We start from the raw sequence: 18,525 nt of genomic DNA, 5'->3' as shown, positions 1-18,525 counted from the left end.
CTCTGCCCCCAGTTATGCACATCTGACCCCCCCCCAGATATTCCTTATACCCCCTTATATGCCACAAAAAAACCAACAACCTGGTCCTTAATGAGTTAAGCGGTGTGTTTGTATGTATATATGTATGTATATGTCTATATGTGCAGTACAACATACTTTTATTTAAATATAATATCTTCATTTACTTCTTCCCATAGTGTAACTCTTAAGACCCAGCATTATCTTCTTTCTCTTTTTCAGTCAATAGTGTCTGCGGATATGGATTTAAATCAAACAGAAGCGTTCCTAACGGCACAGACCAAGAAACAGGGAGGAATCACTGTGGAACAAGCTGCAGTCATTGCTAAATTTTGGAAGAATCACAAAAAGAAAATTAGAGAAAGTATGATCAATCAAACAAGGTGGGAAAACACACTCAAGGGGATGAAGTGGAGAATAGATTTGAAATCACAGTCCAAGCACACGGACCAAGTAAACATGTCTGTTGCCTTAGTGGGGATGGAGATTGGAAAGAATGACAAGGTAACATTTATCTGTGTTTTTCTCAGAAAATACTTTCCATTGGCAGGTGCCTCAAGCTATTACAATGTATTATACCTTGTTGTTTTGAGACTCTCAGTACATGGGTGGACCTCTTAACACTTTATAAACCAAAGGACTGTGATAGGGCTAGCTTAACTTTCAGATAAACTGCAAGTGATCAGGTCTGTCGCCCCAAAAATGCATGGAGTTTATTAAATGTAATAAATATATTGGGTTTGGATGTTAAAATAGTTATATGAATCGTTGAGTTTAGTTAAATCGCAAGTTTAGTTAAAGTTATATTCAGAGGAAAGTCTTGTCACTAGTAAGGGTACCTCAAGAATCGGTATTGGATCCTATACCTTTAATATTTTTTCAAGAAATTGTTCAAAAGGTCTTAATGGTAAGGTATATCATTTCACAAAGGTTTGCAACACTGTAGACAATCCAAATGGCAAACTTGAAGAATGGTCAAGAATGTGGCAGTTGCAGTTTAATGTTGATAAATGTAAAATTATGCACTTGCGATGTAGCATTGAGGATACTGTTCTGCCAGTGCCAACAGAAGAAAGGGGACTTGGGAGTAATTATTTCTGATGATTTAAAGGTAAGCAGACAATGTTATAAAGTGTCACAAAAAGAAAGCAGGGTGCTGGGTTGTATAGCGAGAGGCATAAATAGCAGGTGGCTCTGTCACTTGCAGGTGGTTCTCTGGTCAGGACTCACCTAGAGTATTGTGTACAGTTCTGGAGAAAAATGATCCGGAAAGAATAAGGGAGCGCAATATGTACGGCTTGGAAGAAAAAAGAGAAAGGGGAGAGGTGGTAGTCTAAAACGTGACGGTCAGGGATTTACATGTAATGTAAGGGAGTTTTTCTTTACAGGGAGGGTGGTGTATAAATGGAACAGCCTCCCATCAGAAGTAGTAGAGACTAATAGTCATGCAGGAGAATAGGCATAAAGCTGTCCTGAATCTAAAACAAGACTAAGGACTGATTAAAGTCTGCATCTTTAAATAAGGAAAAATGGGCAGATTAGATTAGGCCCAAGTAGTTCTTATCTGCTGTCAAGTTCTATGTTTCTAGCCTGTTTTCAAACTCTTTATGCTTTATTTTGAGGCATACAAATGACCTATGTGCAATAATCAGTGTGTCAAGGGGTCCCAAGACTGGAAGTGCCTTGTTCAGACTTAACTTCGTTCCCTCAAGAAAGTACTTTTTCCACTCTAAACAGACACTACAATAAAGCAGTGAGAGGTGGCTCTTGAGAATGTGTCCCATTGAGTTCTAAAACCAATGCTTTATATGCATAGTGTGGGTCATGGGCCGTCAGCAGCCATTATTCACCCAATTGGCCGCTGAAGTGATGCTGCAGTTTGTGGCCGCCATTTGGATATGGCTTCACGCTGCGTGAGGATAGTTACATGCGGCCGTGCGTATCCAGCCGCACCTGTGCCTTAAAGTGCCAGGGCCGCCTATTCGTCCACCATCCAGCCTTGATGGTTAGTATGTCCTTTTGAGTGAGTTCACACCTTCAGATTTACTGTGAATTATATAGCGACGAAACCTATGGGTTTTTATTACTGCAAAAACTAAATAATGTGTGATAATTTGAGTTGTCTCATTTAATGCCTGACGCAGGTCTTCGGGAGACGCTCACTGGTGTTGACAGTTTATAATACAAAGTGAAGTCAGTGAATCAATACTTTCAGCTGCCATGTAAACTCAAATTGAACTTGAGACCATAAAGGTGTGCAATTTTAAAAGGTGTGCTCTGCAAGGGACCGTTTCTTAATTGTATTTTATAATTGAGCAGGGGAGCAGGTTTCTTCTTTAACCAGGGACATACACACACACATATATATATATATATATATATATATATATATATATATATATATATATACACACACACACCAGGGAACTTCCCAGGGTAGACTACCCAGAGCTCTCCCTCTTCTAGCACTGCTCCCATGCCCAGAGATTGAAGAAACAGACCCAAACACTTGAATGCGGAGTATCACCCCTAAGGTGATTAAAAACAATTCAAGCACATTAACTATGTGTCTCTGGTTAATGGAAGAAACTTCACTATATCACTCTTTCCTGAGCTTAGATTTAACTGTTAAAGTACATTTCTGAATAATGGATATTTCCATTTTGAGGTCTTCAAAAATGCAGAATTTTGCATGAAGTAGAAAATCTTTGTTGAATTCAGAGGGATCCATCCATTAATTTGTATTAACACTTACTTTCAACCATAGCCAAGTGAATGTGGCATGCAGTATTTGGGCTATAAATCTGGGATTGTTAAAATAAACACCATGCAGTCTACAGAACTGAAATCGGATCACAAGGAAATAGTTATAGCACGTTCCTATTTCCTGTGTTGAATGCGAGGAAGCTATCCACGCCTATAACATTTAAAAGGAGTTCTGGCACTGGATAAAGAACAAAAATATATCCTCAAACTATCATTGATTCCTTATAGTAGTCTGGAAAGGATACCCATGAGAATACCGTCAGAGGATGGGTCTTGAGCAGGCACCAACAAACTTTGTTTTTGGGGGAAATAATTCACAAAAATCTAATGAAAAAAAGTACTGTTGTTTATGGTAATACCCTTTTCGTTGGACTTGTGTCTCCCAGAAGAAAGACCTCCAATGTTTAGGAGGTCAACCTTTATACGTTGCATCTGCAAAATACAAAAGATCCACAAATACTGCAGTTACAGAGAAACCCTCAAAACCTATAAATAAGACCCTAATTCAACACCATGAAAGCCCCAGAATTCATAGTGTCTGTAGTATGGAAGGTACGTGGATTGTTAGAACAGTTCTTGATGTGTGCTATCCTTTGTTGGGCTCCGTTATCCCAACTCCAGTTAGCATGTGTGCTCCTCGAATATTCACAATACATATTTTTCTTTGCAAGGTACTGAATTAGGGATCGGTTACCTGGTCATTAGAGAGAGACTTCTGCTCATACAGTCGGCATACCGCAGAGAAATCTCCAGGTTAACGTGTATATTTTTTTCCCAATAATTTTTTTTACCTATTGTATGCTCCTAACTGATTAGCAGAATTATAAAAGGTAATAAGAAATGTATACGTGACCTAATATTTATAAACTTTATTTCATGTGATAAAAAGAAGCGTATGAAACATGTTTAATTTGTCTATGATAAATGATTCTAGAATCGTTTTTATAATTATTAGTACAATTAATTAAAAAAAGATTCAGAATAGCACTGGATCTCTATAAAAGAGCTACGTAACCGGAGCATATTTTTTTCAAAGAACTGTGCTATTCAATCCAAGTTCATTGTTTTGAATTAATGTCTAATTTAGAGATAAGGAAAAGGAACAGAAGTTCATCCTGAAAACCCTTTCTTCAGTTATTTATACCCTGCTTTGGAGAGGCTTTTGTGAACCTTTCAAACCCATTCGTTTCAGATCTCTCAGTAATCCTTTTCACAGTGAAGCCATTTCTTCACATCCCATTCATACAACCAGCACATGACTACTGGTGATAAAGACACTCATCAGCTTGTGAGTGAGAGCCACCAGAAAGATGATTGAAAAAAGGAAATCTAAACCATGCACCCGTGTATGCAGCATAGTGCTGGAAATTAAAAACGAGAAAAGATTGAATTACTATTATTTTTTTTTCTTGACAACAAACATACGTGAAATCTAAAATGTATTGCGAAGGAACATGGGAATAATTTCTTAGACCTGTTCAATCTAATTTGTAATTTATTTATTTTTTTTACCAAAAATGCTGTAGAATGTTTTCTTTTAGCATCATAACTGAATGTTATAGTTTATTCACTAAAGATAGAGTTTGCCGGAAAGTTGTGGTTTCAACGCCTTGAGTTTATTGTGCATGATGAACGTCTACTGCAAAAATAGCTCCTCTCTTCCTCCATAAAGCATAGTTATATCCATTAGATTTTGTCAGTCTCCCCACACATTGAATTATGCATTATATGGGGCAAGCGCAGCCCTTCCTGCTGTAGGATCTTTTTCTAGTGTTGGGCCTTCATGATCAAGACTAAAATAATGGAGTTTAAACCGCAACTCTCCTACCAATTGTCCCTTTGGTTAATAAAACCCGTTGCATCCTTGGAGATATAGCTCTCTCTGTTTTCTATTCCTGGTATGATTATCATTGTGTCTGGAAAAGGAGTTTGGCACAATACCTCTTTTGTATTGGCAGATATGAATCCCTGTGTATACAATGTATATTAATGAGTTCTCTAGGCAACATACATGATATTTTGGTTTGTAAGTATAGAGTATATTCACTAAGCCAGAAATGAATGTTTCAAATGCCTATTACTATCTGTTTAGCGGCCCCTTCCTGCAGGCAAGGACATTTTACAGTGGTAGCCCGTACCAGGTCTTGTGCCCTTAGCAGCCACCTGTGTTGTCTATATGATAAGACCAGTTCTATTCACTGTCTCCAGTGATAGTCTCTTATGAGAAAGGGTGAGCCAACCCTGCATATTGTAAGTAACGTGGGGTGATTTCTTAAATGTTATCTCACAGGTTTAAACTATGAATTTTAATGGGGCAACTAAGTACTTCGTTCAGGATAAGATCGCTAGGGCTGGCTGCAGACCCTTAAAGAACTTACCCTGCAGTAGAATGTTGGATTTGATTTAAAATGAGCATAGATTAGGCATTGTTTAATAATAAGTATTATTCAGGAATTCAGCGAATTCATGATACAGCATGTTCTTGGCTGTGCACGGGGACAAAATTCTTATAATCTAGCCAACTAAATAATGGCCAGTGGTTTTTTTTTTTATTCCTTCTTAAAATACACTTAGAATTCTTCTCTGGAACCTTCTGTACAATTGTTTACAAAATTACTTATTCTGAGATGGCATAAAAGTAAACTTGCTGTTAAGTAGTCTTCATTTTGTAGATATTTTTAGGATGTGTGTGTGTGTGTTTTGTGAGACAGAGACCATCTTGGGAAAAGGAGAAGCTAACAGATGTTTGACAAATGCATAACTATTCCAAACCCTTAGGGAAATTCTCTTTATCCACTTCCAAGTAAATAGCTATTATCGTATGTTTACTGTGCTGAAGATTTTGTTTAACAGAGCTTAATTTTATACCGTGGGGAAAGGTATCTTAATTTCCTTTTCTCAGGGTCTGCATGATTATTCTTCTCTCTCTTATTGTTAAGTTGCTGATTGTTGTTGATTTCTTCAGCAACTTCAATAAGGGTAGGGAGAATTATAAGGACAGATATTGTGGGTCTGGCTTTAAATAAAAAAAACTAGCCCTCCTGCCTCCTGAAACATTTAGGAGGCTCCTAATCTAAACGCGTAATGCAGAACAGATGTGGCTATGATTCATTTTCATATTGAAATGATGTCACCATTTACTATTCTGCAAAAACAGAACCTGTTGTTTTATACTTATTTTTTTAAATACTGCATTCTAGTGTATGCTTTATAATATTTTGAGAAACACTCTGAAAAATGGCACATTCCCTTTACTATCCTTAATGTGTAGTTCAATCTGCTTTGTTAAATGTAATACTTGTGGCAAAATGCACCATTAGAAGCATCATCCTTAGTATGCATACACCCCCTCCCCCCCGCAGAAATAATTATTTAAATAATGCAGAATTTTGCCTTTCATGGTTTTCACTTGGAACACTGTCATGTGACAGAAAGGCAGACACTGATGATGGCTGTTGTATGTCATTAAACCTTCAGAAGAACAAATGAAGACAGATCTGCTAACGTTTATTTGCCTAACCTACTAGATAATGCAATTAATATCCTTTTTTGTTATACTTGGCATTCACTTGCTTATGAAAGCGCCTGGGTGCATATGCATACAATAGCCTTTTAATAGACTGGCTGATATAGTTGGAGATGTATGATTGACAGGGATAAACACAACAAAGCAATAAGATTGGGCAAGCCCTGACAACGGTCAAATGGCAAACTGTGCAAAATGCCCGGATTGCTGGTGGCTGTGGTAGCCACACACTTACAGCTGCTCCAGTGGCTCATGGGATCCTTTAGTGTGCGGCCGCATTCTTCAAGATTGAAAGATTGCAGCGTGTGGCCACATATACTCGGTTGGCAGAAGCATGTACACCAATTAGCAGCCGTTGGCTTAAAGTGCCATGAGGCCAGAGATTGCGACTGTCTCATTTACTTAGTTAACTGGTTAAAAATATATAACTAGATGGACAAACTAGTCATTAATTGGCATTTTAATCTTTATAAGATGACTTAAAAACAGTTTTGTTACTGATCGTTCCAATCTTACAGGGGGCCAGTATAGCCTCTTGCCATTGTAAGCGGTGAAGCAGGTCTTCTGATGGTGACATCCTAATGCATGTCTCACTGGTGGAAATAAGAGCTTATTTTTTCTCCCTTTCAAAATCTTAAAATCAACAAAAACGCTGCATGGAAATCTTAATTAGCTATTGCCCTGCTCTAAAATATTGTTGCTTCATCCGATTGCAAATGAGTCATCAAGAATTGCCTGCATGCTGTAGTAGTGATGACAGATCTTTAAAGAAAGCACATAACAGAACAAACGCTTGATTTGAACTACTTCTTTATACAGCCTTTGAAATAACTTACATATGTGTCCGTTGCGGAAAGATCTGCAGGGTTTGGCAGGTCAACATGATGCTGCCGGAGTTGCTTTTTCAAAAGAACAGTTTCGACATTCATCCCAGATGGACGCTCTCATTCATTATTTCTGTGTTTTTGCCAGCTTTAGAGAATTAATAAACAACTCTCGGTGGTTCTGGGTCTACCTGAAATATCATTTGTGGGAGTGGATAAGATTTTAACCCCATCTGTATTAGCATTGAATGCTTTTATGTAGGGCTGCAACTAACGATTATTTTCATAACTGATTAGTTGGCCGATTCTTTTTTTCGATTAATCGGATAAAAAAATGAATGTAAAATTTTCGTTTATTTAAAATAATTTAATGAACAAACTGGATGTTGAAAACAAACAGCAGTTATGCACATTTGAGCACAGCCTAGCCACTCTGCCCCCCAGAAATGCCTTATACCCCCAGATATGCCTTATACCCCCAGATATGCCAATATGCCCTCCCAGATATGCCTTATACCCCCTATATGTCTTATACCCCCCAGATATGCCACTCTGCCCCCCCAGATATACCTTTTACCCCCTATATGCCTCCGTATATGCCCTATAACCCCCTGATATTAGTTGTTACAGCCCTACCTTTATGTGAAACAAAATATTTGTCTGGCAAATTTATGGTACTGAAGGTTATTATACATATTGTATACTCTGTTAATATTTTACTGGATGCATTGTCAAATACTACTGCCTACATTAGCAGACATCTTTCAATAAAAAAAAATCTTACAGGGGACCAGGCACTGGAGTCACACAGTGGATGAAACACCTTGCATCTTCAGAATTATAATATGAAGAAATATGGTTAGGATTCAATAGGGTTGTATAGCGAGAGGCATTAGTAGTAGAGAGAGGCGGCTCTGCCACTTTACAGATCTCTGGTCAGACCTCACTTAGAGTATTGTGTACAATTCTGAGACTCCATCTCCAGACCAGAAGGATATCGACACACTGGAGAGAGCGCAGAGGAGAGCTACAGATATGCTTAAGTTATTTGCAAGATAAACACTATCAGGAAAGACTAAGGAAACTCAATATGTATAACTTGGATGAAAGAAGAGAGAAAGAGACATGTGATAAGGTCATAGCCTAAAACTAGAAGGTCACATTATCAGCATCCAGAACATTTCTGTGTTTTGAATCTACTATCAAACCCTACCCATATATTCTATGTTATGACTCCGATGAAGCAAGGTGTTTCGCCTCCTGTGTGGAGGGGTCATTACTGTAACAGTCACAGCTAAATGTATCGGTAAAGATTCAACTATGCCACACAAGTATTTTTCCTTTATGTCAGATGTCTTTTGTTTGTTTCTATCATGGCATAAGATTAGAATAATAAGTAGTTTAGCCTTGATGGTAATTTTCCTCTCCTTACTGGTTTTTTTTTTTCTGTTCAGAGCTTTTATACTCTGCTTTGTTTTGGATTCATGTGAATTTTGTAAGTTTGGTGTGTTGTTTGAGCTGGCACGGTATTGCACGGTTGACAAAAATGGCAGCGTCCAGGAAGTTTATTGGCACAAAAAAAATGTTTGCTTTAATACTAAAGTACATAGTTAAATATCTGTGTATTTGATTCTTAAAGACAAATATTTGTTTTTCCTTGGGACTTCCCTGTTATACATCTGACCATACTGGATTGTGTTTGCTGGGTGGGGAAAATATGCCACTATGTAAAAAATTAGATAAATATTCTTTTTCTTTTCATTAACTGAATATGGAACTGATCCGGAATGGTAGGATCCCAACCCGCTTGATCCTATAAACGCTAGTAGGACCATACAGCTCACAACGCTCTGCTATGGTTTCCTGTTACCTTGTTCCCATTTCATGGATTTTGAAAGAAAATAATACAATAACAATAATGTACAAATCCATTTACTTCCTTTCTCGGATTTGAAAAACTTGGCTTGTATGTTCACCAGACAGCAGCTTTCGATACAGTCTGTTCTGCCAATAAGCTGACCTCTCAGTAGGGCAGAATGTACCTGATTCAAAACATCTGAACAGTTATACTAAATATTGTGATTTAATGCGTGGTAAAAAATGTGCTGTTGAAGCCTTCCTACAGGGCTGTTCCTGGTGGGGTGCAGGGCCCAAGGCAATTTGACTCAATGTTGACCCCATTGGCAACAACATTATGTAACCGACATGCCTTTTCTGCAATTTATATATTCTTTATATATGCATGTAACGGTACATATTATTTAATAAATATGGGCTTAATCGTTTGCTCTATATAACTTTACCCGCTGCTTTTCAATTTATATCAAAGCGGGGCCGCTTGTTTCATGGGCTGTATACGTGTGTGTAAGCATGTGGTGTTAAAGATTATACATGACATACATTTTTTAATCTTCTGTATATAAATGAGCTACATAATTAAGTTTTACCGAACACCTATTTAGATGGTAAGTTTATCGGCTTCTCCAGCTACCGGACGTCCATCTTTGGCTTTGTGTGTATCGGTGATTAATATGCTTTTGCTGGAAATATCCCTAGTGCTATAAATACAGCTCCATTAATGTACTTAAAACAAACAAACAGGTTCTTTCCGCTTTGTTATTTTGACCTTTTCAATATCAATTTGCTAACTCAACGCAAGGTGCGATGCCAAAGTCCACCCGTTTTGTGCGTGTGGCGAGCAGGTAATATGCTAAGAAAGCACTTGGACACAATTTACTAAGTTAAGTCTTAGTTGAGAAAATACATATAAGTAGTTAGCGGCTGAAATGCAGTTCCGTTGTCCGTCCGCACTGCGCCCCTCGCTGAAGGGCAGGTTTTTCTGTGGTTCCAACATCACTTTTTTTTGTTACACCGTTGAGGCCAATTAAGGTTTATCCGGGTCACTGAATCGAGCTCAAAGCTCCTACTTGCATTTTTTTTGGACTTATTTGGATTCTCTGCATACAAAAACAAAACTAAAACTAAATATATAATGACAGCCGTTTAAAACGCTTGCAGTGCAATATATAATGATAGGTTTTGTCCCTTTTCCGCTTTGTTGGATTAATTCTAGCTTGCATAGGCTTGTTTTCCTAGCAGGAGCCAGCTTCAAGACAAAAAAATACAATTATGTCTGTGACCTAGTTTCTAAAATTTTGACTTAGACCTTACGTACTTCATTCAGACACATTTGGAATTACAATGAGAACAACAGAACCGTTTCACCGCCTAGCCTTACGGTGACGTATCGGCATATTCCCTAATATCAAGTTAGAATATCTGTCACCCATTCCCTTAAAGATGCTGTCCCACTTAGACCTCACCATTCATTTTATTATTTTTGTTGAATGTTTAAATGCATAAGAACGCCACTAAAACTTATAAGATGCTGTCTTCAATTACATGGCAACGAGCTAACAGGGCTTGCTTTAATGTAAGATGATGTTTAGGTTTTTCCAGCAAAGATGATAAATGAGGCAAAATTCGACATGATCGACAAATTCTGTGAAAGGTTTGGACATATAATATAAATGCATATTATAATCCTGCATTTAATCCTAAATGTGTTAGATTCAGGAAGGTTAGCAGAACACCTTTAATTTTCTTAGACTAGACAAGCTGTTAAGAACCAAAACACTATTTTTTATATTTTTAGATCGTAATTGCAGCTTTCAGTAATTATGGCAATGGAATATTTCAGTTTTTCAAATGCTAGTTAATTGTCATTATTTATTTAAGAATCAGACTTCTTTCTAGTGTGTTTGAAAAAACTTTTAATTGACTGAAATTCAGCGGCAGAGACAGTGATGCCCGTTTTTCTCTAGTTATCTGTGGGGAAAGTAATGTTTGTATTACTTATGCCCCTTTTTCATAAAAACGAGCGGTATCTTGTACTTCTGGGAGGCAGCACCACCAGGTCTGTTGTGCATGCACGTAACACATTCTACTTTTATACATAGCTTGTGTAAAGATGCACAACGCCATTTATGTGTGTACCTCTTTTTATTGTGTTTGCCTGGTTTTTTTTGCTTGTTTTTTTTTAACTATTTTAAAACAAGATTTAGACAATTTATATTAAGAAATATTTAAGATCCTTCTCTAGACATCATACCTGAGGACTTTATGGCTCCGGCTACCTGGCCTGTTTTAGTCTCTTGCATTGAGATGGGATGGTAGAGGAGATTAGTCTTCAACTACCCACCCAAGAACGGCTGCCGAACACATATCTGACAGTGTAACCCTGCTGACATCAGACCGCCAGACCATGACCGACTGGTGCTTGCGTGGGACACAGTCATACAGATGGAAGATTTTGGAGACAGGTGGTTGGCGAGACATATTCTTTAGTTATGTATGGCCTATTACAGGCCTCTTTTCTAGATCAGAGGCGTAGATCTTGGGCAATCAGGAAAACCAGCAATACAGGCAAAATAATATTACGATGAAAACAAATGTGCACCGCTGTTTGGTAGGAACCCAACAGATGGTATACAAATCACATTATATAGTGGGGTTCACTGTCTCTGACCTTGTTGAAAGTTCTGCAACAAACATCTTTATCTTGGAACATTTGTAGTGTTCCGTGGCAGAATGGCTTATACTGTGTGACATATATCCCCATTTCACGTAACAGAACAGAACAAAGGATGGGGAAAATGTGCACAGCCAAATCATTCGTAAACATATTTTGCTCAAGTTTATGTCCAAAAGACCCAGGAGAACCTCTGTGGCTAAACTTCATCAGGCATCCATCGGCATGTCCTTTAAAAGTTGTTTGAGATGCTGAAACACTATATGGTTTCCGCCAGGTCACTCTCCTCCCATCAGCCGATGGCCTGTGACCACGAACTTGTGCCACAAATTAAACTGATGGCAAATCATAATGATCAGTGGGATAGTGATAGTTCTTTAGGTACTCCTATTAAAGCAAACCACTTTTTACATACTTTTTTTTATCCTTACTGTACATAAATAGTGATTTATTTTATTTTTTTGTAATATCCAAGTATGTTAGTGGAAATGATTTATATGTAATTATATTTAAAATGGGTAAAGAAATATATAATAACTGCAAGCTAAAATCTGTAAATGAGGTGTCCTTTTAATGTTAATCTGCTCAATTTTTTGAAATATTTAGGATGTTGAGTTATATTCGGAGGATTTAAGACAGGAGCATAAAATATGCATTACTGTAATGAAAGTAGGTTAATCTTTTTATAGACCTGCATTTTTGCTCATTCTCCCATGTGAAGCGCGCTGTGTTATTTGGCAGTGTATAAAAATAAAGCGTGATTGAAGACAGTGTTTTACTGAGCTGTAAATGTGGGATGTTGTCTTCTGCTGGACAATACAGCGCTATATGAACACATACTATGGTGAGGAGTCTCAGGCTTAGCTGCCATCAGTCCCGACAACCAAGGTTTCTTGTCTGCCAGCTGTCTTGTTAATGTATTGTCGAAGTCAAGTTATTTGGATCAGTTTAGCAGCTTCCATGCATATTTATTATGAAATCCAGAACTCATTATGTCGTATTACACAAGCATTTAAATGTATACATTAACAAACATTAAAAGTGTTCTAACGTGCAGGCCCGGACAGGCCATGTGGCATACCAAGCAAATGCCTGGTGGGCTGGATAGCCCATAGGACCCCATACTTGTCAAATCTGCCACTCCATCAGGGAATCTGGTCCTGCAGAGTATGGCTGCTGGCTGTATACACATGGCCACATGATGCATGGGTATACTTAATGGGTAGCCGTGCGTATCCAGCCATCCTTTGGTGGCAGCCGGCCTTAAGGGCCACTTACCCGTCCCCAGTCTTGTCTTGCTCAGGTGCTTTAATGTTATAACATACTGCAAATTCATCTTTTCCACACATAAGCTAATGTAGAATAAGGGATTTGCCATGATGTTTGACACTTAGGTTATTCCCTGCCAATGTAAATGGTAACTTCCCAGGGCTCACTCCTTGTAGGAGGTGTGGCTGTAATAAGGGGTGTGGCTAGCCATTCACATAGGGGCAGGGTTGGTCCTGGTTGCACTTTAATGGGTGGGGATTAGACCTGAGTTGGTGAAACCTCCCCGAAATGGGCAGACACCAGGGCAGTTTAAAATTTGCATATGCACCTTCCAACCAATCACAAGCAGTATTTATATTGTGTGATGTTATTTACACATTTCTGTTGTTTTCCACCTGTAATAAACCTACACCAGTTTACTCACAGCCGGCTTCCCCACGCACAGATCGAATACACCAACTTGGAGCTCCAGGGAAGATTCACCCAAAGATTCCAGATCACCCCCCAAAGGTTCTCAGGTCTGCCTTATAGTTGTCATAAAGGGGAAATATACATATAAGAGCATTAGGCCTGATTACAATTTTCAATCAGGACCAAAATTTAGAAATTCCCTTTTTCAGGATATTTTATCCAATACTTTTTTATATATCTCAGAATGTATTCCTCACATGGCCTGCCTTTTTGTACATATTTTTCATTTAAGTATTCTAACACACAATACCACCAAAGTAGTTTTGTCAAAACAAATTAATTATAGTCAAGCCAGACCTATGTATTTTGGCAAGTAATGGCTAATGCCTTCTTTCAACAAATCAAACAAATGTAAAAACATTTAGTTCAGTTTTTTAAGCAATCATACCCAAAGCCAAACATGTAAAATAGTTTGACCTTTTAAGTTTAGTATTCTTGGAAGCCAAGAGAAGCTGAAAAAAACGGAGAAAACAGTGAGAAAAACTGGTTTGCGCTAATATAGTTATGGTGATGTTTGGTTACCTTGACTGTGAAGAGATTAACCAACACTGATATAACTGTGTCCATGTTGTTTGGAACAAAAGCTAAACTACTTAAACAATCCTCACATAAACACCAGGACCAAATCATGTTATAACTTGATCCAGGTAAATTCTTACAAGTATCTCGGTATGTGGCTAGATCCCAGCTTCTCTTTTGGTCTCCGTATTGACAAGCTTTTATCAAAGGTATATCCTAGGATTGACTTTTTACCGGAACAAATCTAGCCTCGATCCCCCTCAAGAAACGTGGTGTCCAGCAAATATTAATGCCGGTCTTAGACTACGGGCGTGTAGTTTACCATTCTGCATGGCAAACCCACGCTTTACAATGTGCAGTGCCGATTTGTCCTCCAGTGCAGTTATAACACACATCGCTGATTCCCAGCACATACTGGAAAACGAGACAAATCTTCCTGGTAAAACTTGTTCTAAATAAATAAATCACTTGGAAATCAAACAGAATAAAAATATCCTTCATAGCATATCATACAGTCATCCCTACTGATCTATTATCCAGTACCAAAATCTCAAAAGTGCTGTCAATTTATATGGGGAGAAAAGGGCCCTCCTCACCTGTTGTCTCTGTAAGTCAATTTGTTATGTTACATGCTACTTGTTATGTCTTGTCTACCCATTGTACAGCTCTACGGAATTTGATGGTGCTATATAAAACAATAAATAATAATAATAAATATGATTTTTGTGAAGCCAAAAGATACTAGGATATCAAGCATGAACTACTATTAGCTTATATATACTAGATTTACATGATTGCACCTCGGTTGGGTCTCTTGTCAATATTCTTTGTTTCAGGGCAGATCCTAACATTTGTTTGTAACTGTGTTCCAACAGCTCAGATTTTAAGGATAGCTACAGTAGCCAACATTAACAGCGTGTGACTCAACAATATTTAGAACACCAGGCTCAAAAGTCATATCAAGTGTTATGACAAATATAGACTATAGTTTTTAAGTGAAAGTGATGAACCTAGGCCAGAATAAGCCACTGCATATGGAGTGTTTTGCTCCAAAACACTTCATACAACATAAAAAGGTGTATCTCTTAGGATTAGCTGAATGATGTTTCAATTTTCAATTTATGTTATCTATTAATTAATTAATAAATACTTTATGAATACAGTATTCAGTGTACAGATCTGATTTTTTTTTGGACCTACATAGTCTACTGCTTGGGTTAGCTTTTCTATAACATCTTGTTTTGGAAGAAAAGCAAGTCTTCACAGCCAAACAGCTTTGCCACTTTAGTGAGTCAACATCACAAAGCTATGTCCTCTCATCACCAACTGTCCACTTCACTCCTCACCCTTACTGTGCTGATATTTATGTCACCAGATTGCAGAATGCCCAGTTGTAGTCATATGGCCAAAATGCACAGCCTATTTTTCCTTGCTCTGCAGGTACAGTTACTAGGTGTTAGCTTTTTCCCCCGACATGAACTTGTTTCTGGTTTCTGTAAGGGGTCACAGTGATTTGATTTCATTTTAGTCAAGCTGTTTGTTGAGGCTTTCAGCCTAATGCCCTCATACCAGCCTGACAAATCCTCTGACTGATCCTCTCTCCTCTCCGCAGGAAAGTGCTTCAGTGTTTTAACCAATCTGTTTTTTTATATAATTTATAAATTCATCATATTCCTTGGCTCTGTACAATTGGATGTTTCACACTCCATATCAACTTTGTATACTGCAATTCTGCGCTAGCTTCCATTGCCAGTTTCTTAGTTTTCTGTATTCCATTCCTCACTTTACCCAGGGCTGCCTTTTGGCAGAGGAATTCAGGGATGCTGCCCTGGACCCTGAACTTGGTAGTCACAAGTAGTGTGAACGTTCTTGAAGTCTCCCATTGTCCTTGCTCTTTGAGCAAAAGCTGAAGCCTTACTATGAGAGAGTGACTTTGAAGAGGTTGCCATCAAGGCAAATGTATCACACAGAAAGCCAATTAGTAATGTCTAAACATTCTGTCGGCATTTTATTTTGGTTGTCTTATAATGTTAACTTGATGTACATGGTGCTGAATTGTTTAATTATTTTAATCTTAGTCAGCAGGATAACGTCTTACCAGTTGGAAGCTGAAAAAACATATTTACCTTTTTCTATGTGCATCGTATCTCCTGGAAACAACAGGTGGACATTTCTCGTTGAGACCAAGATGTTTAAACTTTTACCCATCTATTTAGAAAATGTCATCCCAAAAACCTTTGCAGATTATCTGAATGATTTTTACTGAACTGAAGTGTGTGTGGTAGCTTTCTTTTTACAGGTCAATGGTTTCATACGAGCAATTCTTGGGGGGAGAACATCATCTACATTGTAAATTTTAATGCAAGTCATGACCATTTATAGTAGCCAGACCAGTAGTAGCCGGGAAATCCTTGGACCTTAGCCTAGGGCTCTTTCTAAATGTATGGATAGTTCTCCAGGATGCTCCTCTGAAAGATTGGTACTGGAGGTAATCCATAGCCAGCCTTTTCTAGACTTACCAGGTGCCGTGACACATACAGTATAGTTAGGTCCATGTCCATGCGGGTTCTCATGCTCACCCCTGGAAAGTTATGTAAACACCCATTTGTCAGGATTGTGTTTTGCTTGGAAATCTGGCAAAAATATTTTAACTAAACCCTATTAATACAATTTTGTTGGAAACAACATCTTTATAAAATCTAGGATGTATTAGACCAGGATTGAATCAAACTGCCACGTGTTTATTACTTCTTTATTCTAAAGGCTCCAAAGTTGTGCTTGTCTCTTCTAAAAACAGAATTATCTGTGTCTCTAGTGTGTGCCTCCCTGCTAGGGCGTAATGATGATGCCATAGCTGACCCTGATGAATCACAGCCATTCATAAGTTGTTTTTATTAAAATTATTTTGTGAGCATTCTGGAAAGGACTTCTTGTTCCTGTACATCTACCTCTATAATGTTAAATTATTACCGCTTACTCTAAATCAGTCCTGCCACTGGCAGCTGTAATGATGATTTGTTCCCTAGAATCTGCTGAAATGCATTTCTCAGTAGGGTATCCTCTTACTTTGTACAATAAATGCTGTGTTTACTTCATGTTTCCCATCACATTTCACACTTAGAGTAGTTTTGCATACTGTGCTGGATGCACTGCACCCTGTTTTTCCACTACAAGCTAGGGTTTGATGGTTTGAGGGCTGTCAGCTTTATGCATCATTAGATGTTCCATTTGCAAAACGATAATTATCTTTAAGGCAGTGTACTCATGTGTAATCTACATTTTGATAGCGGTCGGGGTCTTTTTGAGAACTTCTGTTCTAGTTACAGGACTTTAAAAAAAAGAACTTTTTTTTCTTCATTCTGCATTTTACTGTTCAGAATAAAAAACCTAACATATCCAGAACATATATGTGCGAGTTGTAAAGCCAGTAACTCTTTGCATCAGTGAGAGTAGCCACCGTTAATTAATTGTCACCAGAACTTGGATGATTATATTCTTTCTCTGCTTCATTGTAAGGTAGTTCCGGCAACGTGAAAAATTGCATGAAACCACAATCACTTTTAGTATTTTTTCCATGTGTCAAATGAGCACTGGAATGAAGGAAATATTTTCTGTGAAAATATGTATCGGGGAAAATGTTATCTGACTAAAGAATTATTTCTGTAAACAGTGCTAAAGGGTATGACTACCCCTGGCCAGCTGAGACTATGAAGTCCAGGAGATATGGTATTTGTTGCCTTGGTTGGAGCAGGAGGGCGTCCACAAAACTTATACATTTGGCTTCCTTGGGTCGGTGTTGGTACCATGCCAATGGATAGGAAATAGATTTGCAAAAGATGATAATTGTAACGTTCCTGTGAGAACACCAATAAATGATGTGTATGACTGAAACAATCATAATCATCCCTTATAAATTGCTGTTTTTAATTTCGCAGAGATAGGTCCAAATGTAAAAGTATTTTTCACATTAACTAAAAAAGGAATGGTTATGTATGTAATTGTAGACTGGATTGCATTTTAGAACTGCAGTCAAGCCATCTTTGTCCATCCTGCATTAATTACAGTAAAACAAAGTTGGGTTAGATTGCATCTCTAAAATAGTAACCGTATTTATTTAATATTTATTTTGATTTATTTTGCAGACATCAGAATTTTTATGTTTGGAATTCAATGAAACAAAGATAAGCCAAGTGCTGAAGAGGCTCTCGGAAGTGGAAGAAAGCATAACGACATTAACCCAGACCAGCTAAACAGGAAGACAAGACTATTGAGGAATAAAGTGTTTTTTTTATGTGTAAAAGCACTCTTTTAAAATGGGTGCACACTGTAAAATATGATTTGTTTAAATGCAAATTATGTACTCGAAATACATCCCTGTTAATGATTTAGGCCTCCAAATTTGGAAGAGAGTTGGCAACTATGTAACTAGACAGTGGCCGGGGGTAATAGAACAGTTACCTAACAATACCCGGAAATGATGACTAGCCACCAGCCTTCTTCTGAAATATTCCTTCATTGGGGCCATTTTTGACATTGAGCAGGTTTCAATGCTCTTCTGGGCTATTAAAGGATCAATGGCTCTGTATGTTAAACCAGATTAT

General features: G+C 37.9%; 1 protein-coding gene across 1 annotated transcript in view; it reads left to right on the top strand.

Moving 5' to 3' along the window:
• The window catches only part of LOC149303270 (COMM domain-containing protein 1-like), a 38,302-nt gene extending 20,128 nt beyond the window's left edge, over positions 1–18,174 (top strand). Inside the window, exons 2-3 of the mRNA XM_089481652.1 lie at positions 241–522; positions 18,067–18,174. Of these exons, the coding sequence (XP_089337778.1) occupies positions 241–522; positions 18,067–18,174 (390 nt within the window). The remainder of the gene's footprint in view (positions 1–240; positions 523–18,066) is intronic.
• Positions 18,175–18,525: the final 351 nt, after the last annotated feature.

Source organism: Sceloporus occidentalis, unplaced genomic scaffold (assembly GCF_023333645.1).
Source record: "Sceloporus occidentalis isolate IW3139 unplaced genomic scaffold, rSceOcc1.0.p SCAF_15, whole genome shotgun sequence".
NCBI lineage: Eukaryota > Metazoa > Chordata > Lepidosauria > Squamata > Phrynosomatidae > Sceloporus > Sceloporus occidentalis.
Note: the sequence above shows the minus strand (reverse complement) of the source record. Positions and strands in the feature narration are given on the sequence as shown.